At 48.0% G+C, this 13106-nt stretch overlaps 1 protein-coding gene across 10 annotated transcripts in view; it reads right to left on the bottom strand.

Annotated features, from left to right (window-relative positions):
* ERC1 (ELKS/RAB6-interacting/CAST family member 1) overlaps nucleotides 1–13106 on the bottom strand; it is a 435845-nt gene that overhangs the window by 322394 nt on the left and 100345 nt on the right. For all 10 annotated transcript variants that reach the window (XM_068141805.1, XM_068141804.1, XM_068141809.1 and 7 more), the window contains exon 3: nucleotides 12531–12947. In XM_068141805.1, the coding sequence (XP_067997906.1) occupies nucleotides 12531–12947 (417 nt within the window). The remainder of the gene's footprint in view (nucleotides 1–12530; nucleotides 12948–13106) is intronic.

The raw sequence follows: 13106 nt of genomic DNA, 5'->3' as shown, positions 1-13106 counted from the left end.
ACAATGAGGTCACCTGGGAGCCTTCTCTTCTCCAGACTGAACAGCCCCAACTCCTTCAGTCTGTCCACACAGCAGAGCAGCTCCAGCCCTCTGCTCATCCTCCTGGCCCTTCTCTGGACACCTTCCAGCACGTCCAGATCCCTCTTCTAATAGGGGCTCCAGCTTCTCATCCCCCAGCACCCCAGGTCCTTTTCTCCAGGGCTGCTCTCCAGCCAGTCCCTGCCCAGCCTATATCAGTGCCTGGGATTGCCCTGAGCCAGCTGCAGGACCTTGCACTTGGTCTTGTTGAACCTCATGAGGTTGTCATGGGCTCACCTCTCCAGCCTGTCAAGATCCCTCTGGATGGATCCCTCCCCTCCAGCTGTCAGCTGCACCACACAGCTTGGCATCATCAGCAAAGCCTGCTGAGGGTGCACTCAGTGCCTCTGTCCATGGCACCCACAGGTTCAATGATTCTTTCATTTAAAAAAATTGAAGAGGAAAAGGAAACTCCTTGTTCCCAGGTTTTGTGCAACATGAATGATACTCACTGTCAACTATAAATACCTTTAAAAATGTGTAGCATACTTATTTTTCAGTGTAGCCAGTGGCAACTTCTAGCCACCAGATACCATCACAACAGTGCCAAAAATATTGAAGAATGTTCCACTATCCAACTTCTCTTTCAACTTCTGTGTTCCATACTCCATTGTTGCAAGCCAGCAGATTTTCTACAACTCTTTCACATAAGCAAGAAAAGCTTTAGCTGAGAAACACAGAATCACAGAATCACAGAATGCCAGGTGCTGGAAGGGACCTGGAAAGTTCATCCAGTCCAACTCCTCTGCCAGAGCAGGAGCACCTAGAGCAGGTCACACAGGAACACAGCCAGGCAGGTTTGGAACATCTCCAGAGAGGGAGACTCCACAACCCCCCTGGGCAGCCTGTGCCAGGCTTCTGTCACACTCACAGGGAAAAAATTCTTCCTCCTGTTTCCATGGAACTTCCTCTGCCTCAGCTTCCACCACTGCCTCTTGTGCTGGCATTGGGCATCCCCCAGCAGAGCTTGGCTCCAGCCTCTGGGCACTCACCCTGCACAGCTGTATCAACATGAATGAGGTCACCCTCAGGCTCCTCCTCTCCAAGCTCCAGAGCCCTCAGCTCCCTCAGGCTCTCCTCATGAGGAAGATGTTCCACTGCCTTCATCATCTTTGTGGCTCTGTGCTGGACTCTTTCAAGCAGTTCCCTGAGGTCCTTCTTGACCTGAGGGGCCCAGAACTGGACACAATAGTAGTGAGAAAGAAGAACCTCTCTTGATCTACTAACCACAGCCCAGGATGCCATTGGCCTTCTTGGCCACCAGAGCACCTTGCTGGCTCATGGTCAACCTACCACCCACTAGGACCCCCAGATCCTTTTCCCCTTCACTACTCTCCAACAGGTCAGACCCCAACCTGCAGGGCTACACGGGGTTGCTCTTTCCCAGGTGCAACAGTGCTACCACTACAGGCATGCTGTGTCCCCCTCTGTTGCCTACAACTTAAAACCAATACTGATAAACTGAAGAGAGTTCAAAGGATGAGTGCAGGAGCATCACTTTTCTTTAGGAAAACCCCAACAAAATCCAAATCAAAAATGGTTGTGCAAACTGATCACAACTTTAAAGTGCTTGGAGAGGCAAGAAAAATTCAAATGAGGTTGTTCTGTCCAAAAAGCACCGAGATGCAGTCACTGGAAACTGAAGGCTACAAACAGTGAGAACTTTGAAGCAGAGCCAGGGGTGGCACCTCATCACTCCCAACTTCTACTTAAAAATAGCTATTTGCCTTTAAAAGAAATATAAACACCTACTTCTAAATAGAAACCAAAGCTGTGCACCACATCACTTGACATCTGCCAAGAAAGCCTGCAAGGAAGCACAATGCCCTGTGAGAAACAATGCTGGAACTGTCTAATTAGTATAATTGCAGAGGAGAGTTCAAACACACTAAGAACAGGCTGCCCAGGGGGGCTGTGGAGTCTCCCTCTCTGGAAATACTCCAAACCCTCCTGGATGTGTTCCTGTGTGACCTGCTCTAGGTGCTCCTGCTCTGGCAGGGGGGTTGGACTGGATGAGCTTTCAAGGTCCCTTCCAGCCCCTAACAGTGTGTGACTCTGGGAGTGAATATGTAAAGAACAGCTGTGATAAAGTGATTGTAATGAACCATACAGAATGACAAATTCTGTGGTTTTATCTTTACCAAGAAATGCCAAAATAACTAAAAATCAGGGAACAGAACTGAGAACTGAACAACTCAGTACTGAGCAGCAGCAGCAGCACTGGGACTGCAAGATATGAACTCATCATACACCTGTGCTCAATGGGTGATGGACCTGATGATCTTTGAGGTGTCTTCCAACCTTATTGATTCTATGATTCTATGATAACAGGGGAGGGAGGAATGCAGTCAGACCGTTTTCTTCTGCCATGACCTGGCTGTGTCAGGTTTCTCAGTCACTCCTGCCTTGGATTTTGCATGGCACTTGGAAGAAATGTGAAGGTGCATTTCTAAGTGGTGAATTTTTTACACAGGAGTAGGCTGTGTACTTAAAAACACAGCAAATGCTCTTACACTGAGCACCACAAGAGAACACTTTCCAAAGCACAAAAGGACAGGTGGATGCATTCCTCTGTGACCTGAGATAGAATGTGTGGCCCTGCTCTGGCAGGGGGTTAGACTTGATGATCTCTACCTGGACTTGACTGTACCTGGACTTGATGTAATCTACCTGGACTTGATGTAGTCTACCTGGACCTCAGCAAGGCCTTTGACACCGTCCCCCACAGCAAACTCCTGGCCAAGCTCTCAGCCCATGGCTTGGATGGGAGCATACTGTGATGGGTTAGGAACTGGCTGGAGGCTGAGCCCAGAGAGTGGTGGTGAATGGTGCCACAGCCAGCTGGCAGCCAGGCACCAGTGGTGTCCCCCAGGGATCAGTGCTGGGCCCTGTGCTCTTTAACATCTTCATTGATGATCTGGATGAGGCCATTGAGTCCATCAGCAGTAAATGTGCTGATGACACCAAGCTGGGGGCAGGAGTTGATCTGCTGGAGGGTAGAGAGGCTCTGCAGAGGGACCTCGACAGGCTGGACAGATGGGCAGAGGCCAAGGGCAGGAGATTGAACACATCCAAGTGCCAGGTTCTGCACATTGGCCACAACAACCCCATGCAGTGCTACAGGCTGGGGTCAGAGTGGCTGAGAGCAGCCAGGCAGAGAGGGACCTGGGGGTACTGGTTGATGGTAGGCTGAACATGAGCCTGCAGTGTGCCCAGGCAGCCAAGAGGGCCAATGGCATCCTGGCCTGCATCAGGAACAGTGTGGCCAGCAGGAGCAGGGAGGTCATTGTGCCCCTGTACACTGCACTGGTTAGGCCACACCTTGAGTCCTGTGTCCAGTTCTGGGCCCCTCAGTTTAGGAAGGAGGTTGAGTTGCTGGAACAAGTCCAGAGAAGGGCAACAAAGTTGGTGAGGGGTTTGGAACACAGCCCTGTGAGGAGAGACTGTGTGTGATGCTTTAGGCTGGGTGCTGGCCCAAATGCCACTGCACAGACCACACCTGGGAGGTCCCAAGGGGGGGGCCCAGCCCAGGGGGTGGTCATAGGCAGGTATTCCATTCCCATAATGCCCTGCTTCCCTATAAAATGCCCATGCAGGGTCTTCACTTCCTCTTTCGTCCCCAGCTGCAGCCTAGGTAAAATGGCGTGAGCCGCCTCCATTGGGCCTGTCCAGGCCCAAGGCTGGGTTGGGGGGGGGAGGAAAGAGCCCTGGGGCTTTGGGAGTACCCCCAGGTGGGGATGGGATGTTCTTGGGCATGTTTTGGGATCTCTCTCTTTGTCACGGTGCTTGTGGTTCTCTGTAAAGCTTTCATTGGTGTTTGTTTTTAAATTGTTTTCCTATTTAAACTTTCCATCCCTTTTGCAATCCCTTTGTCTGAGTCGTTGTTTCTGCCCTGTGGTGGGGAGGGGGTTTGCCCCAACCCATTACACTCAGGGGTGACCTTAGTGCTCTCTACAACTACTGGAAGGGAGGTTGTAGACAGGCAGAGGTTGGTCTCTTTTCCCAGGCTGCCAGCACCAGAACAAGAGGACACAGTCTCAGGCTGCGCCAGGGGAGGTTCAGGCTGGAGCTCAGGAGGAAGTTTTACACAGAGAGAGTGATTGCCCATTGGAATGGGCTGCCTGGGGAGGTGGTGGAGTCACCATCACTGGAGGTGATCAGGAGGAGACTTGCTGGGGTGCTTGGTGCCATGGGTTAGTTGATTAGGTGGTGTTGGATGATAGGTTGGACACGATGACCTTGAAGGTCTCTTCCAACCTGGTCTATTCTATTCTATTCTATTCTATTCTATTCTATTCTATTCTATTCTATTCTATTCTATTCTATTCTTTGGGTCCCTTCCAACCCCTGACATCCTGGGATCTTCCTCTTCCTGCAGAGCCTACCTATGCAGCCAGCTTGTATCTCACAAAGAATAAGAAAACATGCTCTTGCAAACAGCATTTTGTCTTTTAAAAATCTGCCAAGAAAATAGGATCTGCAATTAAAACCACAGATGGAATTCTGACCTCTTTTAGTAACTGGCCTACCTATGTCTTTAGATGACCAAACACAATGTTCTGTGCTGGATCTCTGCATCACTTGGTGACTTGGGTTAACTAGAAAACATTTGGTGCTATTCTTCAAGGTGGAGCTCAGGCTTTAATGTCATTATTTTATAGAGTGGCACAGAGGACACTCCAAACTACATCCATATTTGAAGAAGGAGGTTGTGGAGAGGGTGGTGCTGGTCTCTTCTCCCAGGTAATTAGTGATAGAACAAGAGGGAACAGCCTCAAGCTGCAGCAGGGCAGGGTCAGACTGGACAGTAGGAAGAATCTGTTCCCATCAAGAGTAGTCAAGCACTGGAATGTGCTGCCCAGGGAGGTGGAGTCCCCATCCCTGGCTGTGTTTAAAGGTGGTTTGGATGTGGTGCTTGGGGCTATGGTTTAGGGGTGACCCTTGTAGAGCAGCGTTCTGGGTTGAATTTGGTGACCCTGAGGGTGTTTTCCAACCTGATTGTTTGTGTGATTCTGTGGTTCTGTATAAAGAATAAATGATGCCTGCTCTCAAGGGGCAACAGCCCAATCTTCCAAACTTTGACCTACAAAAGCTCTATGTGCTTTCAAATGACTTCTAGGCAAACCAAGTGATTCTGCTAAGGACATAAGTAGTTAAATTATCTTGATTTCAATCATTTCCCCCTGCTATCCTTTTCTAAAAGGTCAAAAGAATGAAGGAGCAGCAGAAAAAGCAGAAACTTAATTGCTTTAACTCATCAGAAAGATGTCCCCTAGTACAATGGTAGTTAGAGTTCCAGTTACTAAATCAATCTACCTACTACTCCAGGAAACCAACCAAATCTCTCTGAAAGTGTGCTTTGCTTGTGTTACAGAACCCTGGAACTGGACAAAAAGTGTTCTTTGAGATAACTCTAATTGCTCCCTCCAATTATAATCTCCAAATCCTTCTCTGAGCCTGGAGCAGAAAAGGGTAAGAATTTTAAGACATGCATGGAAAAACCTTCATTGTAAAACTTGTCACATTTAATTACCATCTGGGGAGATAAGGTAAAAGCCCTTTCTCTTCACTGGGTATTGTTCAGCTGTGCTGCAGTGGTACATCTACATGGCATGGCTGTGTCCTTCCTCAGCATGCTCCCTGCTGCTGCTCTTTGACCACCACAGCATCAAGTTCAAGAACCTAAAGCTAAGTCAAGTATATGAATGCTATAGCCTGGGGCAGCTGATCACTGCTCTGAAAACATCCACCCTGAGTGGAGGCACAGCAGAGTGCTCACAGGGATTTAGTCTTACTTCCTAGAATAAAGTCAGCACTGTTCAGTTCAGAATAGCTACAGCCAGGGATCAGATCTTGTTGTGAAGCCACACTAGATAACTGTAACACAGTTCACAAGCAGGACTTTGTACACTTGCCATTCTACCAGACTCTGCAGATTAAGAGAAACAGTACCTTTGTCTGCTCCAGCCTCTTGCCTTCAGCTCACTGTCAATGAGTGCCCCTAGGAGTGTCCCATTTCAGTGACCACCTGACATGCTGAAGGAGGCTGAGAGACCTGGGGCTCTTTAGTCTGGAAAAGAGCAAGACTGAGAGGGGTTATTATAAATGCACATAAAGGGTGAAGGTTGTGGGGAAGAGGCAAAGCTCTTCTCAGTGGTGGCCAGTGATATAAGGCAAGGAGCAACAGGTACAAACTAGAACACAGGAGGTTGCACTTAAACTTAAGGAGAGACTTCCTTACAGTGAGGGTGACAGGGCACTGGAGCAGCCTGCTCAGGGAGGCTGTGGAGTCTCTTTCTCTGGACAGTTTCATAACCAGCCTGGATGCATGTGGCATGTGCCACTCCATCTAGGTGTTAGCAGAGGGGTTGGAGTAGGTGATCTCCAGAGGTCCTTTTGACCCCTACCATTCTATGTCTAGAACAGCTGCTTCCTTCAGCTCTGCACTCCCTTGTGCTAAAACTCCACCTTGTGGGAATGGGAACAACTAGTGAACAAAATTTACAAACCCAAACTGGAATCCCACAGAATCTCAGAGGCATAGAATTGTGTTGGTTGGAAAGACCTCTAAGATTGTCAAGTCCAACCATTGACTTGACACCACCATGGCCATCAAACCGTGGCCCCAGCTGCCACCTCTAGATGGGTTTTTGAACACCTCCAGGGACTGTGACTCTATCACCTCCCTGGGCAGCCTGTTCCCATGCCTGACCACCCTTGCAGCAAAGAATTGTTTCCTAATATCCAACCTAAACCTTCCCTGGCACAATTTGAGGCCATTTCCTCTCATTCTACCACTTGATACTAGGGAGAAGGGAACAACACCCACCTCACTCCAACCTCCTTTCAGGTAGTTGTAGAGAGCAATGAGGTCTCCCCTCAGCCTCCTTTTCTCCAGACTAGACAACCCCAGGTCCCTCAGCTGCTCCTCATAGGACTTGTTCTCCAGGCCCTTCACCACGCCTTTCACTGCAATTCTCTGGACCTGCTCCAGCCCCTCAATGTCCTTCTTGTAGTAAGGGCCCAAAACTGAACTGAGTATCTGAGGTGCAGCCTCATCAGTGCTGAGTGCAGGGGCACAATCACTTCCCTACTCCTGCTAGCCACACTACTCCTGACACAGGCCAGGATGCTGTTGGCCTTCTTGGCTACCTGAGCACACTGCTGGCTCATACCCAACCGGCCATCAACCAGCACCCTCAGGACCTTTTCTGCTGAGCAGCTCTCCAGCTACTCCTTCACAAGTCTGTAGTGTTGCATAGGGTTGTTGTGAGCCAAGTTCACCTGACCTTGTTAAACCTCATACAAATGACCACAGCCTGTCCAGATCCCTCTGCTGAGTCCTCCTACCCTCAAGCAGCTCAACACTTCCACTCAATTTAGTATCATTGGCAGACTTACTGAGGATACACTCCATGCCCTCATCCAGATCATTGATAAAGATATGAAGGAGAACTGGCCCCAGTACTGAGCCCTGGGGAATGCCCCTAGGGACTGGCTCCAAGTTGCATTTAACTGCATTCACCACCACTCTCTGGGGCCAGCCAGCCAGTTTTTAACCCAGCAATGCATCCACCCATCCAAGCCACGAGCAGGCAGTTTCTCCAGAAGGATGCTGCAAGACAGGGCCAAAGGATTTACTGAAGTCTAGAAAAGCAACATTCACAGCCTGCCCCTCATCCACTGAGGGGACACCTTGTCATAGAGAGATACCAGTAGCAAGCCAGAGACAAACAGGGCATGAGAACAACTGCTGTTGTCAAGTCTGTGCTGATATCACGTGTGAAGGAGTCTGAAAATGGGACACCACTGATGAAGCTGTTTGGCAAATATCTGACAATTATGCACAATGAGGCATCTCTTTCTGTTTCCCCTGGGGAGAGCCAGTACAGGTAGTTTTGGTTTTGAGGCAGATGAGAAATTTGGCCTAAACCTTTCCCCCCCCAAAAAATCTCATACACTCCAAGTGTATGATTGCAGTTCCTTCCTCAGATGCCCATTCCTAAAGACAGAGAGTCACAAACAACCCAAAGAAAAACCCTTAACCAAGTCAGTGTAATGACCTTGGACTGTCCTTACAAGTCATAATCTGGCCAAAGTACTCCAAGTGCCTGGAACACCACAGCTGGCTACAATCATATCATACTCTACCAAAAGTTGCACTGACATGTGGGGTATCCATTACTCTGTGTAGGTGAGAAAACCTCATTTCTAGCATTATGGGGCAGGGTGGGAGCAAGGAGGTTGTCAAAAAGAGCCAGCAAGCTTCTGTATCTTTGGAGCCATGTGCTGTCACAGACCTCACTGATCATGTTGCAGCAGGTGAGTCTGGAACAATGAGGTGGCAGCTACTGCAGCTCGGGAGCTATTCTGGAAGCTGTAGCCCAGCTGCTGGACTTTGTCAAGTATTCCTTGATGGCATGATAATCATCTTCTTTCTGCAAGTTAAGTCTAGAATGCCAACAGTAATAGGAATAATTTTCACTAAGACTTAAGAAGGGGTATCCAAAATAGCAGTCATCTTTGTCATAAGCTATGGAGCTCAGGCTTGTCTCCTAGGGCAGAGGAATGTGATGCAGCCACAACATCATCTGCTGAAGTAAGGGCATCCAGATCGATGTCTGTGTTCAGGTACTCAGTAAGACTTTCAATGTTCCATTCTTCTGTGTTAATGAAAGTCTGTGTCCTCTGCCTGAATGAGCTGCCAAATACATCCCATGCTAGATACAGCAGTTTTCCTAGGGACTTGCATGGATGGATTGCTTCCGTTCCTCGGATTGCAGCACATTCACAGAAAGCCCAAGAAAGTCAAATTGATTATGGAGATACCTCTCACTATCTACAGGAGAATCCATTTTACACCCTGGATAAGGGAGACTGAGACAGTGCTCGGGGAGATGATCAAAGATAAAAGATACTGCACACATAAGGAACAGTTAAGTCGTGCTGGAATTTTCAGCCCAGAAAAGAAAGCCCTTGGAAGGGATATGACAGCTCCAGAACTGTGAATGGTACAGTCCCAGCAGCCATCACCCATTTACTGCACCCTCCAGAGCAAGAGGAAGAGGCTGTCAATGAAGCTACTAATGACAGGTTCAAAGGTGAAGCTGGACAGCATGTAGGCTTGCAGAACCATTTACCTAATGGTGTTACAGCTACAAACACTTAGATGGATTCAAGAAGGCACTGACCATGTATACTCAGATGGCAGATCCATGAAGGATACTACACTGAGAAGTCATAGAAAGATGGAGCCAGCTCTCATAGCTGGGAAACCATGTCTGCTTTGTTTCTATCCTTTCCTGGGTGCCCACCTATGGCCATGAAGTGAAACAGAATGCTGGACTAAGAGGACCATTGGTCTGACCCAGTACAGCTACTCCTTCATCATGATCCTAGCAGAGCCACAAGTCTGGGCTCTGAAGGAACTTCCTGTCCTTAGATAATCAGTGCAATCTTAGTACTATCACAGCAATGGCAATAGCACTGGCAAATGAAGAGAGGCTGAGGGAGCTGGGGTTGCTTAGCCTGGAGAAGAGGAGGCTCAGGGGAGACCTTACTGCCCTCTACATTCCCTGAAGGGAGGTTGTAGATAGGTGGGGGCTGGTCTCTTGTCCCAGGCAAGCAGCACCAGAACAAGAGGACACAGTCTCAAGCTGCTGAGGTTCAGACTGGATGTTAAGAAGAAGTTCTACACAGAGAGAGTGATTGCCCATTGGAATGGGCTGCCTGGGGAGGTGGTGGAGTCGCCATCATTGGAGGTGTTCAGGAGGAGACTTGCTGGGGTGCTTGGTGCCATGGGTTAGTTGATTAGGTGGTGTTGGATGATAGGTTGGACACAATGATCTTGAAGGTCTCTTCCAGCCTGGTCTATTCTATTCTATTCTATTCTATTCTATTCTATTCTATTCTATTCTATTCTATTCTATTCTATTCTATTCTATATGCAGCAATGAATTCATGTTTCATTTTCAAGGTCAAACTGCTGGCCACCACACCTGAAATTGCTGCCTGAGAAACCATCTGGTGCCCTTGAGTCTGAGCATGTAGACCTCAAAGTTGAAAAATGTTAGGATACCTTTTTGATTCAAGATGCAGATCATTATTACTATTCCAAATAATAGATAGCAAAGATTTTCCTAGAAGTCTAACACATTTACTGAGTCAGACAACAGCAGCAGTGGATTCTGGCATCTCAGGATTTGCTTTGGCTAAAGTAGTCAACACTATTAAAATTTCTCTGAGCTTCCTAATGTGTTAGAACATGAAGATTAAATGATGACCTCCTAAGCATGTGAAAATGCTTTTGAGTATTTAAGGAAGAGTTTAGCATGCCTTTCCAGATACTGGGAATGCTCAATATAGAATCATCAAGAAAGTAGACTGGTTTCCTTCAAGGCAGCTCAAAAATTCCATAGTTATTATGCAGGCTAGCAAAGGGCTAAAATAGCCTCAGCTGATGGAAATGCACATAAACACCTAACAGTGTAGCTGAGGAGGGTGATGCAGACCCTCCTTAAGGGGTTCTGCACTGAGACAACCTCCAAGTGTGGAACAGTGATAGCAGCTCTGAACTAGATGCTCCATAGCAGATCAACTTGGTGCTACAGTTCAGCAATACCCCTGATCTTCTCCACACCCCTTGAGCCCTAAGCATGAGACCTGAGTTTTATGCAGACAAGCCATCTCCCAGTTAGCTCAGGCTAGCTCAGAGCTCAAGGACAACACCCAGGTACTAACAAAACCCTTCATTAAGTGACTCAGTTCCATGAAGGAAGTAATTTGGCATTTCTCTGCATGGCACCACGTTTCCAGGGGTGCTCAGCTCCAAGGCTGGATCCCACACTGCATCAGTGGCTTGAGCTGCAAGTAACGGTATACCAGTCTTACCCTTCTCAGTGCATCAGAGCTGGGGAGCAGTAAGGAGTCATTAATTCTACAAGGGGAGACAAACAGCATCTGCACTTTCAAAGTCAGTAAGTCATCTCTAACCTATCCAGTCAAGCTTTTCCCACAGGGTTAGGATTTAAATGACTGCTGACTTCCAGGTGTGCGTGAATCGGACAATGATTTTCCTCTCCCAACATTTACTCATCAGCAGGAGAAACAAATGTAATGATATTGCTGAAAAACCCCACAGCTCCTGACAGCTTTGCATTTACATTGCTGGACTTAAAGCAGAAACAAATGGAAGCCATTTGGGGCTCTCCCTGAAATAGACACAAGAACTGGAACAGAATTATCATTGGTTGCTAAATAAAGGGAAAACTGTAGCGTAGAAACTCTGGAATCATATTATCTTCACTCCAGACACTCAAGAGATTACTGCTCTGAAAAAATAAATCTGTCCTAAATCTGGCTCAGAAATGCAATGGGCTCTAGCTTTCTTATATAAATGTTTGCAAGAGCACAAGTACAGTGGGTCAGACCACGGCAAACACATGAATGAGAGATGTTAAGAAGCATTTATGTGCTGCAAACACTAATCTCCAACACCTCTGCGCCAGACCTTGCTTCCCTGACTTCTTAAAGAGGGGACTTAAATCTTGTGCACATATCAGGCTTTACAAAACTGCTGAAGCCCAAAGCAGACACACAATGCCCAAAGCAGGTCATTGGATTCACACACACATATTGCACACACAGGGACAGCTCTAAGTGCACCCATTCCCTCTGCAGGTGTGTCTTTACAGAGCCATTTCCCATCAGTGAGCACAGGCATACACACAGCCCCGTGCATGGACACAGCACACGCTCAACTGCTGCCCTGGCAGAAGTTCACATTGGAATGCTTTAGGAGGCTGGTTGGACAACAGGAACATTTGTAACAGTATTAAGACATTTAATGACACTAAGCTACACACCAACTCATTCCTCTGAAAGGCTTCTATGTAGCTTTTATCCTATTATGATTAGTTTAGGATGGTAACTACAGAAGGCTGCCTACCTTCCTGCTCAGTGAGGGTACTACACAGGTGTAACAATGGTTGGTTTGTTTCTGTTTTCAGAGGGATGGGGGGAAGGGGTTACCACGTGTGCAGCAGTGTCCCTTTAAGTAATCTTTTTTGTGGCTGTGCACCCAGGGCAGCTAATAGTTTTATCAAATACCCTTCACAGCCAGAGGAGTGTTCCCATGGAAACCAGCGAGCAAGCAGCCATTACTCCTGCAAAGAGTTCTCGCAGCTCTCTCCTAAGCACAGGTAGCTTCTCTCAAACTAAAATAGAACAGAACAAGGAATTTTACAGTCTGTGTGACAATTCCTCTCCAGAGCTTCATATGGAGAGTATGGGGAAAGTGGGGCCTAAAAGCATACAGCCCCAGAAAGCAGAAGCAAGGAAGACATAAAGAAGTTTCAGAAATTCAAGTCTGATTCTTCCCTCCCAGCTGTGAAACACAGAGGAAGCAGAGAAACGCTTGAGATTGGAGATGAACCCAGAGCTTGGTCACTTACCTCTCTCAGCATGTTGTTTTCCTTTTCCTTCTGCTCCAGAAGGCTCTCCAAGTGGTGCACGTGCATCTCGGCCTCAGCCAGCCGTCTCGTTCGCTCGTGATCCTCCTCGGTGGCTTTTGCCGACAGCCCTTTGCTCTGCAGCATCTCCAGCAGCTTCTTGATGGACTCATCACGCGCATTTAAGGTCTGCTTCTGCGTCTCGATACGCAGCTCCATCTCTTCCAGGGTCTTACGTAGCAGGAAGAGCTCCTTGGCCTGGCGCTCGTGCTCAGCGTGAAGCCGCTGGAAGTTTTCCTCCGTCAGCTCTGCCACAAAGGGCTCGCTGGTTCTGCTGCTGCTGTCCTGCTGGAACAGCTGGTTCAGGTCCCTCTGGATCCGCAGCTCATCTTGGAGAGCCTGGATGGTCATCTGCATATGCTGAAAAAGAAACCAAAGGAAATCAGAGGATTCCCTCCAGGGCAGAACGAAAGAGAACAGCAGGAGCCATGGTGGTCACCTGGAAGTGGCAACCAGGACCTGCAATGCAGACAAAGTGTTTGCTGAGAGCAGAACTGAGGTGAAACTGGGTTAAGCTAC

Source organism: Melanerpes formicivorus, unplaced genomic scaffold, assembly GCF_026170545.1.
Source record: "Melanerpes formicivorus ecotype bairdi unplaced genomic scaffold, bMelFor1.0.p_v2 SCAF_8, whole genome shotgun sequence".
Classification (NCBI taxonomy): domain Eukaryota; kingdom Metazoa; phylum Chordata; class Aves; order Piciformes; family Picidae; genus Melanerpes; species Melanerpes formicivorus.
This window is presented reverse-complemented; position numbering and strand designations above follow the sequence as displayed.